This window comes from Sphaerodactylus townsendi, linkage group LG09, assembly GCF_021028975.2.
Source record: "Sphaerodactylus townsendi isolate TG3544 linkage group LG09, MPM_Stown_v2.3, whole genome shotgun sequence".
NCBI classification, from domain to species: Eukaryota; Metazoa; Chordata; class Lepidosauria; order Squamata; family Sphaerodactylidae; genus Sphaerodactylus; species Sphaerodactylus townsendi.
The window spans coordinates 55,452,400-55,470,331 of record NC_059433.1 but is presented as its reverse complement, the minus strand read 5'-3'; the positions used below and the strand labels follow the sequence as shown (position 1 = coordinate 55,470,331).

At 40.8% G+C, this 17,932-nt stretch overlaps 1 protein-coding gene across 1 annotated transcript; it reads right to left on the bottom strand.

The window, feature by feature from the left end:
* Positions 1-828: 828 nt before the first annotated feature.
* LOC125439444 (transmembrane protein 68-like) lies at positions 829-12,740 on the bottom strand. Its single transcript, XM_048508548.1, has 7 exons — positions 12,734-12,740; positions 11,166-11,309; positions 10,071-10,235; positions 6,234-6,424; positions 5,141-5,201; positions 3,656-3,795; positions 829-933 (listed from the first exon to the last, which is right to left on the bottom strand). Exons 1-7 carry the CDS (start codon positions 12,738-12,740, stop codon positions 829-831), a joined length of 813 nt encoding a protein of 270 aa, XP_048364505.1.
* Positions 12,741-17,932: the final 5,192 nt, after the last annotated feature.

Here is a 17,932-nt window from a genome sequence, read left to right as displayed (position 1 = left end):
GTGGAAGACGTTAACAAAGGGATTGACTATTTTAGATCTGTTCCTAACCAACCTGGTTAATGGAGTAGAAGTGATAGAATTCTTAGGTGGGAGTGACCATGTTCTCCTGGAGTTCGTTTTACAGTGGAAAAAGAGTGCCAAGGGTAGTCTGACAAGCATTCTAGACTTTAAGAAAGCTGATTTCAGTAAACTTAGGAAACTACTGGGTGTGATTTCATAGTTAAGAATATTACAAGAGAAGGGAATATATAGCAGTAGCTCTTTGGAGTGATTTCTATGCCCTATTTGTTGCCCTCCCAGAGAACTGTTCTGTCACTGTGTGAAACAGGATACTAGAGTAGATGGACTAGTGGTCTGACCTACCAGAGCTCTCCTTATGTTCAGTTCATATGTCTTATATACATGGTAAAAATGTTGCCAGCTTATTGCTTCCCCTCATCACAAATGAAGTATCGGTGCTTTCCCCCGCCTCCGAGGAATAATCTGAAGAAATACTTCTACTATTACGGATTGTTGTGTACAGTGAAGTAATTTTTCTGCAGAACACATGAGACCACAGGGTTACTCTACTGCCTAACATAAGGCAGTAGAAAAGAAAAGGCATAAGAAAAGAAAGATGAAATAAGTGCATTCAAGTAGGAATTCTAAGAGGGAAGGTTGGATTTAGAACAAATAACAAAAGCTCTCTGAAAGTACTGAGACTGGAGGGGGAATGCTGGGAATGGTGAGGTTAAGGTTAGTTTAAGATGTACAAGACAACAATTTCATATTTATTTTAAATTCCATATCATCACATTAGATATCATATCTATGTAGTTCATATTCACACTATTTCTCTTTGTGATGTTTCTCAAAGCGCTCCCAAAGAGCTCTTGCTATGCTTCCTGGTATTTTCTGATGTTTGTCCCGTAAGGCTTCTATGGCCATTTTTGTCTGTGGAGAGACAGGGAAAAACATATGGCTCAGTTTCCAGGCACATATAAAGTCCCTAGCCTAGAACTAGTCAAGTCCCTGCCAAAAAATGCAATGTACCTTTTTGTTCACATGCGCATGAAGCAAAAAATACCATTCTATCTGTGATTCTGTGATGAGTCAGTGCAGCTTTCAAAATCTCAGGAACCTTGCTAAACTTTCACCAGCTGTATCTTCTGGGCCAAGACAATGATAAGATAGGATATTGACTAGATAGGGTGTTGACTAGCTATGTTTCTGGTATGCTGTGGTCAGTGATACTTTTACAAAGTGTAAAAATTGTACAAAATACATTGTAAAAAAATGTAAAAGTAATAAAATGACATATATAAGAACATTGTATTTACTGCTCTTTGTTTCTATCGTATGTCCTGCCGATTACAAATAATTCCGGAGAAATAATTCCCATACCCCAAAAAATTACTAGATAAAGACTGAGTGTTCTCATTGACCATCAGGAGGAACAGAATTTTAAAAACAATTGGCACTTAACAGTATCCTGAAGGGTATGTAACTTACTACTCACCTAGTTAAAATCCTAGAAATCAGCCTTGAAACGCAGTTGCTCTAAATCACTGGTTTGTCACAGTTTAGTGCTCAGTAACCCACTAATCTATTTCTAGCTCAGTATCTTGCATTACAGAGGCAGGAGAAATTCTGCATTGTTGATCCCACTGCCATCCTCCCATGAGTCTTTGTGAATTCCTAACGTCTATATTGGGAAAGACAGACAGGGAATCTGATGGGAGCATTAACCTTTAGTACTGAAATGCTTACAACATGTGGCCAAAAAACCAAATCCACACTTCTCTAAATTTCCCCAGTGGGGAAAAAGCAGAATTCATGAGATTAGGCTTTTTAAGGAGAAGAAGCAAGGATTAGGGAACCTTAATGGTCAAAAGGTCATGTGGTCTTACAGTAAAGTGAGGAAAGGGAATAAGGCAAAGCCAAAGCTGTTATTCTAACAGCTTTGGGCCTCAGCAGCAGGCTTTCACACACTTTGTACAAGAACAGTGGATGCCCATCAGTGCACATATGGGTACTATGTGCTATCAATGATGCTTCCGATATGTTCACTATGTTATCCTATTTTGCATGTGTGTATGTTATTTTGCATGTGTGTATGTGTGCATGTAGCTTTGAAATGTGTGAACCACAATGCATATTAGACCATACTAGAGCTGTATATGCATAAAAAATGTACGTATTTCCTCCTGCTCTGACAAGATGGCAAATATTTGTATTGGGAAGATTTACATGGAGTTGGTGGCCTCCCCATATATGTGGATATAACATCTTGCAAGGGCCCTTTTCCAGCTATGTCTACTCCCCCCCGACCATATTCCAATACATCCCACATTCATTCACATTCAAAGTTGCTTGCAAAACAATTAATTAAAATATAAATTAATATAAAATATATAAATCACAATACTAATAAAAAGGTCATCTAAACATATTTAGGACATACTGGACACCACAGTATCTTTTTAGTAAAGTGTCTAATGGTTGGTGCTGTAACTTGCAAGACCCATCTCTTAGACAAACTATTTCCATCTGTCCAGTTATTTTGTTTTTTTGGGAGAAACTAATGACTGATATAAATTTTGTATCAGGATATTCATTGATCTTAAAGAATGCTTGTGTGCTTTTAAATTACTGTGTGTCTGCAAAAATAGACACATGCCTTTACTGTTGATAAAAAACTTATATATTGACAGTAGAAAGTTAAGTGGCCTCCTGCACCAATCTAGTGGCCTCATTAACATTTAAATGTATGGCATAGGGATGACCACTGGGCATGGGACATGTTTGAGATATTTGGAAATTTTTTATAACTGCTTACATGTCGACTGCCATCATTACTGTTACACTGGGTTATATTTTTTCTTTCTTTCTTGTTAAGGTAATTTAAATTAATTTCATTTTAAAAATCTAAACATAGCACTACCCTTGGAAAATGAGCACTGAGCGTTGTGCACACCTGCCATCTACTGGCCCTGACATCTTATTCAGCTTTTGTTCAGCTGACCTCAAGAGCTAATGCCTGTATATTGGGCATTATAAGGTCCCAGCCTCACAGTCTGCTCAACAATGTGAGCAAACTGTATGTGTGGTGAAGATTATCTCTTGTCTTTTGGATACTTGCCACCTGTTTGTCTAGGACCTGGCCTGGTCCTTCTGACTTCTGGGTTTCATTCATGTTGTAAACTCTTGCCTGCCCTGGCTGTCATGACAGTTAGATCATGGTGATCATATCCTATCCAGCAGAGGTATGAGTCAGCAGGAAAGGAATGATCTGACAGCTAACAAACCGGTTCTAACCAGATACAAGTGACCTTTACAGTGATTGGTGGAACCATGTATATAAGCAACAGCATTGTATAGTGACTTTGTTCCTTAGGGAAACAAGTGCATGGCGAAGCACTTTGTTGGACTGCTAAATATATAACTCTGTATATAGTATCTTGTCTCTAGCCATAGTGGACTGACATGTGACTTCTCCTAAACAGTCAAACCTAAATGCTTGGGTACAGAAGGAAATGATCATGACACACATTTATTCCAGTACAAAATTACCAATACAAAGAAATAAAATTAAGAAAACAGGGAATTGGATGGTTGCATTAGATTTGACAAGGAATTGGATGGTTGCATTATCCTTTAGTGTAGAAATACTTACTTTTTCAACCAGTTCTTCAGCAGTTATACTTGGATCATAAGGAATGGGCTCTCCAATATGGGTTCGAAGTTTAACTGGAATGAACCCATATGATGGAAATAATATATATCGTACTCTTTCATAAAGCCATCTCATTGGCCCTGTAATGTGAAATTGAGATAAGATCGGAATCACATTGATATAGTGAAAATATACTAATTAAAAATAAAAAAGTTTGTCCAAGCCCTTGAAATGAAATATTAGCAAGGAACCAACAGAAATACCATAGACATCTGATAGTTTGCTTCTTCCAACTCCAGCTGAATAATTAACATTTAACATTCAGATATGGAGAAACAAGAGGAGCAAATGATGTTTTATGGTGAGTATGTACTGTTTTATTTTTCTTATCCTTTTGTATTTTGTTACAATTGTATGCCAATAAAGGCTTATTCATTCATTCATTCATTCATTCATTCATTCATTCATTCATTCATTCATTCATTCATTCATTCATCTAACCTATCATACATGGTCATTTGTGAGGATAAAATGAAATGAAGAAAGGGAGAGCAACATTGAAAGCCACTTTGAGTTCCTAGCAAGAAAAAAAGGAGAATATATATCTAAATAGGGGATGGGGCAGTTTATAAATCGAAACAATAAATAAATAAATAAATAAATAAATAAATAAATAAATAAATAAATAAATAAATAAATGTATATCTTGGCTGTAATATAAAACCTGCAGGATGTTGATATCATATTGAACTATGCTGAGCCAGTCATTCTTTACATACTTATATCTTAAAACTATAGCGTAATATTTCAACAAAATATAAGTGGGTAAAATGTCTTGCTTAGATTCTCACTGCTGCTCTTGTGTCCGGTCAGAGAAAAATAACGGAATAAAAAAGTTGCTGGCAACAGTGGCCCTTTCCCCACTTTCCTTAAGCCCCGCGCTACTCTCCTCAAGTAGCGCGGGGTCCAGCTCCCTTCCCCACTTCAGGGGCGGCAAGAACGCAGCTGCCCCGACGCTGCCTCTCTCCTGCCCCCTCGACGCGCGGAATTCCTGGCGCCTTTTGAAATGGCGCCTTTTGACGACCCCGCACAGAGCGCGGGATCGTGGGGAAGCCAGGGGGCGAGCCAGGAATTGCGCGTGCCGGGAATTGCCCACAGCAAACCTCGGGCAAAGGTGAGTGGGGAAAGGGCCAGTGTCATTTCAGTCCCAGGGGAAATCAGAAATGGTATCAGTCCTCTCAAAGAATCACTGGAAATTCTGTGGATTTCCCTGGAAGTGACATTGCACCATCACAAATGGTTTCTCCCCATGTCCTCTCCCCACAAGACTCCTGTTGGTTGCCAGCCAGTGCTTGGCAACCCTATAATATGTTTTTTGTGTGTGAAAAAGTCCAACTGAATCTTAAAGAGAGTATCTACAATTTATGTGTGCACAAACTGCAGCCTAAATGACACATTACTGAGTATATATGACATATAACTTACATATATTTCCATATGTTCTGTATCCTTCCCGGATGTTTTGTGTAAACATAGGTATGATTGGCTAAAAAATAAAGAAAAGGAAATTATGAAGACTTAATTGTACTTCACGTTGTGAAATATGAGATTGGCATGTTTGAAAGAAAAGTAATAGGAAATACTGCAAAGAAGGTAGGGAGAACCGCATTTTGGGACAGTAAACCAGGGATTAGGCTCATTCCCTTATTGATCCACTTGAAGGTTGCATTAGCCTTTTTTGACTGCTTATATTTAACGTACTGACTGCTTATATTTAACTTACTGTCCAGCCGTATGCCAAGATCCTATTCTTGAACACTACTACTCAGTAGTGTATACTCCATCCAGAAAAAAGAGGGGGGGAGAGAGGGAAAGGAGTGTGTGTCCCTGCCCCCAGCTGTCTGTCCTTTTGCACATCATGTCCTCCTTCAAACTGGAGCCCTGCTGAACTGGTTATGAACAGGAGACTAACAAATCTGCTGAAGCTTATGCTGATGTGACCCTATCACAGGTGGAGCCAAGAAATCCCTGCATTTATTTACCTCAGATGACGCACTCAATGTCACGAACTATGATTGCCATTCAGTTTGAAGATTGTTATTCAACTTACAGAGCTACTGCCCTACTGGACTACCAGAAAAGTCAAGTTCTACCATGTCAAATGGATGAGATGAGGAGCTGTGTATCCGGGCCTCCATCTTTTGTTTTCATTACCATTGTGAGGAGAATCTAACATCTTCCCCAGCAACCATAAAAATAGAAAAACTGGAAAGTGGCAAAAATATGCCTGGCCACATTGTACTCATTGCAGTTTGCCATGTAGTCATGCAGTGGGTTTACAAATGGCAATACCCCTCTGAACCCATTCATAGATAATATAGTTTGGAATTAACAGTGTTTCACCAAAAGCTTTTTTAAAACTCCTCCGTGAATTTATGTTTGATATGGATAACAGGTCACTCTAAAATATCTTATCAGGTAAATTAGACTATGTCTAGTCCATGTGGTATGATGTGTAATGATAGCCAGTTTTCAATTTAAAAAGGGACAAAGTGATAGTCATGGAACAATCACTCACTGCTTTTGCATCTATGGCTACTTGGGCAAACCCTTTACGGTTCCCCCAGATAAGTCTGTAAGTATTATCTCCATAGTTTTGCTCTCGAAGTCCACCTGGTGCAATAGATACTAGGTGACCTTTCTTTAGCATTTCAACACATTCTTCTTGTGTCATACACACACCGCAGACCCTTTGGAACAATTTGGAACCTGTAAACATGGGATCAAGGAGAAATTGGAAAATGGTTATTGTGCATTTATTAAATCTTTATTTTAAAAGACAGATTTATGAAATAGATAAAATGCACATTATGCACACATTTTCACCTTTAGTTTTAATGAGGAAAGTATCAGTATGGGCACAATGCCATTTTCTTTTCCTTTTGCTCCCCCATTCCCACATATTGAGTCCTGGAAGGTTAATTCAAGTTTGTATCACTTTCAGGGCTGTCCCTGTCCCAAGGATCACTGGTAATGAGTGTGCTGGTCTTGAGTGGCAGTCTGTGGAGAGATTGGCTGTCTTCCTGGTTTACTGGTCACATAGTACACTGGGGAACAGCCTGCCACAGCTGTTGGAGGCATGGCCGATTAGGCATTGTGGTTCCCCAGACTCATTGTTCTGGGGGACTTTAACGCCAAGAGGATACTGCCTCTTGTTCAGTGGCTGGGGACCTAGTGTCATCCATGGTGATACTGGGTCTCTCGATTAATTCCAGCCCCACCCATGAGGCCAGTAACATGCAGGATCTGGTCTTTGGGTCAGGAGTTGATATGGTCATATCCTCTGTGGACAGAGTGCCATGGTCTGACCATTATGCCCTGAAAGTCCGGGTAGGTTTGGCTCCCCAACCCTGTCTAGGCGAAGGAGCTGGTGCCCACCCACAGAGACTTATAGATCCTGTTGGTTTCCCCACCCGTGGAGACTTATAGATCCTGTTGGTTTCCTGAATGCTCTGCGGAACCCTGAGCCCACTGGCACCCTCGATGAGCAGGTGGAGGACTGGAATTCCAGGCTCTCTGATGCCATTGAGGTTCTTGCTCCCTGGTGCCCTCTGTGCCTCCTTGGTATACTGAGGAGTTGTGCCAGATGAAAAGGGAGCTCAGACAACTAGAGTGAGGGTGGAGGAAATCTCGTGATGAGGCTGCGTGTACATCTTATAGGACCGTGGTGGCGAACCTTTGGCACTTCAGATGTTATGGACTACAATTCCCATCAGCCCCTGCCAGCATGGTCAATTGGTTATGCTGGTAGGGGCTGATGGTATTTGTAGTCCATAACATCTGGAGTGCCAAAGGTTTGCCACCACTATTATAGGACGTTTATGAAAGTCTATGAGATGGCGATGCAGAGGACGAAGAGGGAGTATTTCTTGTCCTCTCTCGCGTCTGCTAGCTCTCGCCCAGCACAATAATTTGTATTGTTCGGTTGCTTACCTCTTTAAATGATGGTTCTAAAAGCATTCAATTGGCTCATAGCTGTAAGACTTTTATGGGCTTTTTTGCCGATAAAATCGCGTTGCTCTGCCATGTCACCTTTGAGACAATTAGTGAGCTGGAGGCTCCGTGGCCATTTTCAGGTAATTATCCAGACCAGTTTTCCCTGGTCACAGAGGCTGATGTTGACAGGGTCCTGGCCGCTGTTAGACCTACTACCTGTCCTCTGGATCCGTGCCCCTCCTGGCTAATCTGCGCGTGCCGTGAGGAGTTATAACCCCACCTGTTGGGTATTATCAATTGCTCCCTTGAGTAAGGAGCATTCCCAGGTGGGTTGAAAGATACGGTGGTCTGCCCACTCTTAAAAAGACCATTTTTAGATCCTAGCGATCTGGTCAATTACAGCTCCATCTGGAACCTTTCGTTTCTGGGGAAGGTAATTGAGAGAGTGGTGCTGGAGCAGCTTCAGGGCTTCCTGTATGACACATCAGCACTTGATCCCTTCCAGTCCAGCTTCTATGCTGGGCATGGGATAGAGACTGTCCTCACTGCCATCACAGATTTACTTCCCTTGCAGCTGATCCGAAAACTGAAACTGGTCCAGCATGCGGTGGCGTGGCTGCTCACTGGTGGCTCAGCTATGGACCATATCTTCCATGTGTTGCAGCAACTGCACTGGCTCCCAGTGGAACACTGGATCACCTTCAAGGTGTTGATGATGACCTTTAAGGCCTCAATGAATACACACACACACACACACACACACACACACACACACACACACACACACCCCATCTTATTCAGGCTGACTGTTAGACCTGGTCCCCTCTCAAGGGCGTAGAGCTTATACCAGATTGCCATCTAAATGTTAGGTTTCTGGTTGTTTGTATTTTTAAATTAATTGTTTTTACTGTTATTTATGACTTCTACTTATTTTTATGTATACCGCCCAGAGCCCTTCAGGGGTGGGCAGTATAGAAAATTAATTTATTTATTGATTAATTGATTGATTAACTGATTGATTAATTAATTAATAACATTACTCCAGTTGGGGAAGAATGGTCTTGGACAGGAAACTCTCTCAAAAGGTTTGGTTTAAGCACCAACCTCCTATTGAACATTAGTCTGACCTCTTCAAATTATCCTTTCAATAATGTTAAAAATGTTTTCCATTTGGACATTTATTTTACAAATATATTCATTTTTGTTTCATTTGGTAAACAATGGTTTTTGATGGCACCATCTGAACTTACTTTGATTGGCTGTTTCAGAGAAAAGGGCCTATCGCAGAGCAGTGTGGGAAGCCTTTTTTCATTATGAATGGGATTTGGTTCTTGGTTTTGATCAGGGATGTTTTCAAATATGTATCCTGGCATTTGGGACCCATTAATATTCCTTATTCTTTTCTACCTTCTGATAGCCTCCATATTCTCATCTTTCCCTGTTTCTTTTCTCCTTTCCACCCATCACCTGGTACTGGAAGCTATGAGGTTACTCCTCTTTTCTTGGTTTGTTTGCAATTTCACTGAGAGTTCCCTGTTTTTTCAACAGGTAGTGAACACTGAACCTTCATCTTGAGCAGTTAGTTGAAACAATTACAGAAAAAAACAGATTAATTGCTTTTGAGATCAGTCTTCTCATTTTGCTGTGTCAAAGGTGTCTGATATGCACCTAATGATAGGGTTATTAGCACTTACATTGCTTATCTCAGATTTCATAATAAGTAATCAGATACCTAGAAAAAACTAAATGACCATAACAGATGAAAGAGAAAAATAAGATTGATATTTCTCTGACTGGGAGTCTCAGAAGACGAATACGTGAGATCTCTAGGTGAGATTTTGGGGTAAGGGTTTTTTTTAATATAATTCGTAGCAGCAGTGAGAAAAACACTGAACCTGATCCTTTTTTAAAAAAAAATATTACTTGCTATAATATAATTAAGCAATGCTAGGAATTTTGATAATTTCAGCATTCATCTTCACAGTGATTATAGAATTAACTTTTTCACACCATTTTCCTGTTTTGCTCAGTAAATATTATCTCTTCCATTCTCAACAAAAGATAAAAGTTTATGCACGTGTTTAGTCTGGTTTGCCAAATAATAGTAGAACTAAACCTTATTCCCCACACTGTTGCACTATCAGAGTTAAAAGCTGCATATTATCTTGTACTCTGAATATAAATGTAGTTGCTTTTCATGGATAATATTAAGTATTTGCAGTAGTGAACCCAGACTCATAATTTTGTTAATCTTTAAGGTACTGCCAGTCTCCTGTTTAATTCTGCTACAATAATCAAATGTGTTTGCCCCTCTGGAATTTCAAAAAAAGGAAGTTTTTCTCTGGAAGTCAAATCAATAAATCTGTTTGCAGTTTTCTTTTAAAATATGATTAATAGAAGAGTCAAAACTTTTTCTTACATGGTAAATTTTCAACAAGGTGATCTACCACGCTGACACAGATTCTTCTTTTGATGATGTAGAGTTTGTGGAAAAAAAAGGCATAGTCTATAGGCAAGGCTCCATGGTAATAGATCACAAGTCCTGGGCCTTCTGGTAGATGTTCAGTTCCACAGAGCTCATAACCTGTCAGTGATACAACGTTTTTCTTCACAAATCAAAACCTTTATTGACGTTCAAAACAAGGATAAAATAATTTAATCGCTATAAAATGGATTAATTAATTTACATGACACTTATCCTGAAGTGGTACAACATAATAGCTTCACTATTTTCATATAGAAAAGGGAAAAATCTAACATGAATATAGCTAAGGTCATTAAAAATACTGAGACGGACCAGGGTGAAAGCTAGTCTGTGTAGGGCTGTGAATCCGGAAAAAGCCTGGGAAAATGGTGGCAATTTAAGCGAGCTGAAAATTAGATCCCAAAAATTGCAGCACTGAATGCTGTGCTTTGATGAGCTGATCCCAGCATTCAGTTCAGTTCTGAAATGGGCTTTGGAGGTGGCAGGGAAAAGCTGAATGCAGGGATTGATTGAGTCAACCCCTGTATTCAGCTATGCTGCCTCCCCCCAAAAGCAAATTAATGGAAATTTCCCCAGTCCTTTCACTAGTGGAAAATTTAGTCTGGATCCAACACAATATGTACCCCATTGCAGGGAGGAGGGATAAAATTATGGTAAGGGGTCTCTTCATTCCATGACTCATAACCCAATATCCATGAGACAGGGTTCTTTGTGGCTGAAGTGCCTGCTCTTTAAACCTAGACTAGTCTAAGGTTGCTAACCTTACAAATTATCTCCAAATGATAGAGATCAGTTCATCAAATGAAAATGACTTCATTGGAAGTGGCCAGTATCATACTATACACCAGTGAGATCCTCCCCCTCTCAAAACCCTGCCCTTATCAGGTTCCACCACCAAATCTAGAAGAATCCCCATCCAAAAGTTGGCAACCTGGCAGGTTGTATTTGTCAATTAAAAACATGATCAGAAGATCTTGTCATGGAATCCTTAGCAGCCAAACTAGATAGCAGGATAAATGAAGTACTTACCGTGCAACACTTTTCCCAGCGCAGTCATAATAGATGCCAGCAAATATCTTGGCCTGTCCCATTCTTTTCTAGAAACATCTTCCGACAGGTTATACAATTTTTTATAAAGGACGTGGAAAGTGATATTTAAATATACCAGAACTACTGCAAAACAGTAGGTAAAATTGAATATGAAGAAAGTTAATAACACCACCAAGATATATGTCCTACAGTCTTGATAGCTTTTCAAAGTATGAATCAGGCAAGCTGAAAATTCCTGACCAAAAGTACAGTTTGTGATTTCTGTCATCTTTGGGGTAAATTGTATTATGAAGTACAGTTTCATACACAAAGTCACTTCACTTCTGTCCTAGAAAAAGAGAAAATATACTATCAATAGACAGCATGAACTAGGCAACTGTCTGTTTGGAACATAGCTTTTCTGTCAGGAAAGGGAGGGAAGCAAGCTCTCAGTGGCTGTTCCTTTCTGACATGTCTGGGGCCAGGCCATTCTACACCTTGCTGTGGTGTTCTTCCCAGAAGGAAAGAACTGCAGCTACATGTGTTGCTATTCAAGCCATTCCCAAATATCCCTGCATGTTATAAAATGACTACATTCACGTGTAACATTTTGCTTTATTTCCTCTTAATAAACCATTGTTCTTCTTCTCCATCTGTATCTTGTTTTCCTAGTCAAATATTTATGGAAAAGTTATTTCTATTTACTTCATAAATAATCACAGACTCTGTCTAACAGGTTTCCAGATAAGAGACCTACAGGGAACACATAAGCCCTTTCCACACAGCAAATCTATAACAGGTTGCAGTCGGGATAAAGGAACCCATTCTTCTGTTTTCATGTTCACAAGCATCTGTGCAGGCAGTGGTTGGAGCTCATGAAAACAATCTGGGTTGCTGTTGCGTCTTTGGACGGAGAGGCATTTATTTATTTTTAAATGTGTAACTACACAGGTATGCCCAAGTGAACCCCCACAGCCATGCTAATGTCCTATGCTGATGTCCCATGATGTCCCTTCCCCCTCCCCTCCCTTGCATGCCACCCATTCCTCCCCTCCCTCCCCTTCCCTTGCATGCCACCCCTCACTCTCCCACCCCCTCCCTCCACTAGAGTGGGTGGGCCATGTCCAGATGGCTGCCCCTTCTCCTCTACCTTTCATGCCACCCCTCATTCCATCCACTCCCCTCCATCCCCTTCTCTTGCATGCCACCCCTCCCCCTCCCTTCCCTTGCTCTCCCCCCACTATGGTGGGTGGGCCATGTCCAGATGCTGGTCCCCCTCCCCTCCCTTGCATGCCACCCCTCCCTCCCTCTCATTCCCCCTCCCTCCCCTTCCCTTGCATGTCACCCACCAACCCACGCTCCCTCCCCTCCCTTCTCTCACTTCCCTGCCTTTGCATATCACCCCTCCCCCACCATCTGCTTGGGTGGGTGGGCCATGTACAGATGCTGAGCCCCTTCCCCCTCCCTCCCTCCCTCCCTTTCCCTTGCATGCCACCCCTCACTCTCCCACCCCCTCCCTCCACTAGAGTGGGTGGGCCATGTCCAGATGGCTGCCCCTTCTCCTCTACCTTGCATGCTACCCCTCATTCCATCCACTCCCCTCCATCCCCTTCTCTTGCATGCCATCACTTCCACCTCCCTTCCCTTGCTCGCCCTCCACTATGGTGGGTGGGCCATGTCCAGATGCTGGTCCCCCTCCCCCCTTGCATGCCACCCCTCCCTCCCTCTCATTTCCCCTCCCTCCCCTTCCCTTGCATGTCACCCACCCACCCACCCACACTCCCTCCCCTCCCTTCTCTCACTTCCCTGCCCTTGCATATCACCCCTCCCCCACCATCTGCTTGGGAGGGTGGGCCATGTACAGATGCTGAGCCCCTTCCCCCTCCCTCCCTCCCCTTCCCTTGCATGCCACCCCTCACTCTTTCACTCCCCTTCCCTTGCATGCCACCCCTCCCCCTCTGTCTTCTCCCTCTCCCTCCACACCTTCCTAGGTATGCAGATGCAAGCTACAAAATTTTTTAAAAGGGAAAAGGTAGACAAATAAAGCACCTCCTGCCTGACAATTCCTCATGATCAGCTGCAACCAGGATTTTTGAAAAGACTCGCTTGATTATCGATTTTCAAAAAAACCAGGTTGGGGAAAATAACATGAGGCAGACTTATTTTGGGGGTGGGATCTATACAAAATCCACCACAATGGGTATTTTAGTGTCCCACAAAAGGTACCACAGCTTAAATGCAACCAATCCTTTATTCAAAGTTGGAGCTCCTGTTTTTATTTGATTGTGCTCTGTCTAAATATTTTTTTAAATTATTGTATACTTATACCCTAACATTCCTCTGGATCACAAAATTTGGGGAGGTTCACAACATACAATAAACAATCTATCAATAGAGATAAACATACAGAATTTTGATATAACATTCTAGTTTAGGCTTCAGAATAAAACATGATCATTTGGCCCTTGACAACCAATATTTCAGACTGCTTTGGACACTACTAATAGGTAGTAGAAAAGTGGCCTCAACTATCCTCAATGACACATCTGGAGAAAACTCTATCTTATATGTCCTATGGAATGTAGAAAGATCCTGTAGGGCAAGGATGCCTATGAGATAAGTCAGGAGTGAGGGATGGATATCCTTCAGTACAAAAGGCAGCTGTCTTAGAGCCTTCCCCTTCACCACATAGCCATCACACACTCCAATTTAGATATGTTGGCATATATAAAAAGCAAGGAGAAAAGGGGGAACATAGCTATATTCAACCATTAATATGCTGGCTAAATATCCATTAATTTGTTAATTAAATTTTTTTCCTTCCTTTCCACCAATACACCTGCTCTGTATTATCTTTACAACAATCTTATTAGGTAGGTTATGTTTAAGCTGTACAGTCTACAGAGCTGTAGAGAAAGTGCCATCTTTCTAAAGGGGTTTTTCTGTCTGTGTAGAATATTCTATTCTTAAGCTTTTCTTCTAGAGCAGTCTCTCTCTCTCTCTCAACAGCTGAGACAGCTATGCAAAGTTTTGAAGACCTCTCAAGAGATATCTCACCTAAAATCTTCTCTGATTGAAATAGGGATGCCTCTTTGGTATACTGCAAATTTTTCAGATGGATACATATTAGAGAATTTCTTATGCTAGGCAATTATTCCAATCCCAAGACATTTGGGTTTATTTGGGATTATTCTGGAATGCCAAATAGCAACATTTAAAGGGCTCTACTGCTGCTGTATGGCCTTTTCCTGCTTTTGACCTGTTTTCCAGGAAAACAGGAGGGAGGGGTGCAAGGTATTTCTCACAGGAAAATAGGAGAACACATTAGGCAGAACTGCATTGTTTGTTTAATGATAGCTATTGTTTTACAGAGTGGTGTAAGGAACTGCTTGTTTGTTCACCCTCTTCTCATGTGTTCCCGACACACCAAGAAACTCAGTCAGGGGGCAAAGCAGTTCAATTACTGAGAAGTTGAAGGTCTCTCCCCCTCCAATCCTCTTCATCAAAGGGGTTCATAAACAGGGACTTCTGCAAATACAACCACAACTCCAGACATAAGTGTCCAAATGAAGTTCACAGATTTATTAGCAAAATTTGTCAAGGTTAAATCATCAGCTCTCCACATAATATATCAAATTTAAAAAAATTTAACTAAAACAAAAATAACTCCCCCAACCACAAAGGCTTGGGGAGGAACAAAAAACAACAACCCTCACTTTGCCCAGTTACAGGTGTTGTTCCTTACAGTGACCAGCAGTAAGGAAGCAATTGATACCTGTTTTCTCTACAACCCATACCACCCAGAAAGAAGGTGAGATGAACTGGCTTGCTTCCCTTTTGACCACAACTATTGAAAGTGAGAAAGCCAGTGGCCAGTACCTTCCTAACCCACAACTTTGTCTTCTTCCCAGCTGCAGGCAGCTCTAATAGATTTACAAAATGATCCCACCACACTGATTATGAGTTACAGACCATTGGCCCTAAACAAATATTTGTGGAATAACTGCACAATCCTAATCAGATTTACATATTTCTAAACCCATTTAAGACAATGGATTTAGGGGGGATCTGCTATTTCATCCCTCCCTAAACAACTGTGGAATCAGAAATTATCTTTGGAGGTCATAGGTGACCTGCTTGAAGACACAGTTGGTTCAGCCATTTATAGCCATCTACTGTAAATATGTAGCTGAAAATATAAGAATACATTTAGAGAAACCAATACAACTATTTAACCATAGTCACAATATTCAGCTTCTAGCATTTTGTAGCTAACTCTTCTTTCATCAGAAACATTTGAAAACCTGCAGAATTAATAACCTGATCATGCTTATCAGAGAATTATTTCCATTCCCAATGAAAACAGGACTCCTAACCCCTTCTCATATCCCCATGCCATTACCTCTTTCCTGCTGCAGCTATTGTGTATGCTTTGACTGTCATTACAGTCTTTAATATCTTACACTTGCCACCCTCAGATGTTTGCCTGGACACATATTTATGATCTGTTACTCATAAATGTATTTCTGTCATAGCTGAGGAATCTTTTGCAACATTCCAGTAAATCAAATGCAAGAGAACGGGATGTTCTGAGACTGACCAATAATCTGATGACAGATTTTATTTCTTTGAAAATTTGGTTACACATAGATTAATATAATGAAAGTTTGAAGTATAGAAAATTCAAAATGAAGCACTCACCTCCAGCCCTCCCCCCCAGGCATCAGGGCAGGTTCTCTCTGTGTTAGACAATAGTAACTTAGTCCACCTGTACTTGGCTCATGATTTGGACTAGCCATGAGCAAGACAATCAGGATTGTGTATATATGTGTGGAGGGTAGTGGTGGTGGTGAAGGGGTGTGACCTACTCCTTGTTGTGCCAGTTGAAATAATTCAATATGTTATTTCTATGATTTAGCAATATTTTAACTAGAGCTACAATTTGTATATGTCCCATCATCTTCCTGCCATCATGTTACTAAAATTTCAATGCTGTTAAGAGTACAGTTGTCCGTAAGGCACAGCTACTCAAAACCAGATCAGCCAGCAAAAATAGACAACTGTTTCTTGATCAGCGAAATTATTTATTAAATCCAAAAAAGCAGAATACAAATTGCCATTCGGGTGTCTGAAATGTGGGTTCAGAGACCTTTGATTACAGTTGTACATGCATTTTTATAACATATTGTTGCAGGCATTTCTATAACATCCAACCCCCCCCTTCCCGTCCAGCCCTCTGTACCATATTTGGGTGAGCATTTCTGAGTATATGGGAGTCATATAACATCATATTACTTATTGTGCCAAAGCCTTCAGCATTGTAAGTTTATAGGAAATTAATCAAGGCACAGGTGCTCATTAAGGTTTTGCAGAGAAACTAAAAGGGAGTATTGTCTTAGATGTCTTTACTAGACAAAGGAAACCAACTGCCTGTCACATCTTGGTCGATTGTCAGAATAGCAAGTTACAGCACTTTGTTGGCTTCTCTCCCATAATGTCTAAACCTTAAAACTGGGAGTCAGACCACTTCCACATGTACCTGAGGCAACCAGTATCTGCCTTTACCTGGGGCATCAGATATCTCAGGGGACTCATGGAAGCTTGTTCAGGTTATATTTCAGCAGACTCTTGAGACCTTCAAGTGAACCCTTGCAACTAGAGACAGCTGGTAGCCCCGAATGGACCTTGTGTACTGAGAGAGCCAAGACCTTCAGGAAACATATAATAGCCCAACTATTTTCAGATGGAATGGGGGTAGCTGTCCTCCCTTCGATGGGTCAATTTTACTTTACAGCTGCAAAACACAACACTTCTTTCACTAATCAGGTCAAAGTGACCGAGCGAACTATCTTTCTAAGCTACAAACAGGTAAGTGTCATAACTTTTCAATTCAATCATTGAATTCAAGTTATCAGTTTAGTGACATTGGATGTAATGTCATTTTTCTTTTTTTTGTTTTGATGGGACTTTTTCCAAAGCTACAGCAACACAAATATGAACATATTGCAGCTTCTCTAATGTCACTGTGGCTTTTCAGACAGTCCCCTCAAAACAAAAAAAGTAAAGAAAAATGACACATGCAAAATGACACTATATGAATGTGAAACAAATCCGCTCACAGAAAAAAGATGGTGACTGGTGCTGCAGCCCTGTAAGATTGCTCCCTTTTAAACTTTTAATCTTTTTAATTAGCTCTAAAAAACCACAATACTACTTTTAATTGTATTACTTCAAGATGTGGGGAGTATTCTTGTATCTTACCTAACAGTCTTTCTATCAGTTTGTTTTACTGTCCTCTTGGCCTAGGACCTTGTAGTGATTATTGTTTGAAATAAATCCACCTGCAGCCAAACATTATTCCAGATTATGGAATCTTATGGGAAGGGAGGTTATGAATACTTTGTAAGTGAAGAAACAAGGGTGGAACAGTGGAATGTGCTGAGAAGTGTGTGATGCTTTGGGAAATTAGTTTGCTCACTTTGGGGTGTTTTTTTTTATGGCTGAAGGAGAAAAACAGCTTCCACTGAAATTGTCCTGAGGTCAGCTGGCAAGTGGATCAGCAGTGGGTGGGCAGGGGCAGCAAGCAAGTGGCAGGCGGCCAAATGCACCCCCATGTGATCCAGGCCCAAGCCTTCTCATGCCCCCCTAGGTATGCAATTGCATTCTAGTGAGCTGCAAATTCTTTAGTAAGATTTAAGATCCTATCTGTAACTTAACTACCAGAATAATAAAGCTAGAGGTCAAGTTTCAGAAGATTATTTGCCCTC

What these genes read in the sequence shown, in the direction of transcription:
- LOC125439444 (XM_048508548.1), bottom strand. An exon ending in CCTTGTTGAAAATTTACCAT is followed by an intron (nt 6,425 to 10,070) that starts GTAAGAAAAAGT and finishes CCATGTTTACAG; the next exon opens with GTTCCAAATTGTTCCAAAGG. An exon ending in CAGAACATATGGAAATATAT is followed by an intron (nt 3,796 to 5,140) that starts GTAAGTTATATG and finishes TTCACATTACAG; the next exon opens with GGCCAATGAGATGGCTTTAT.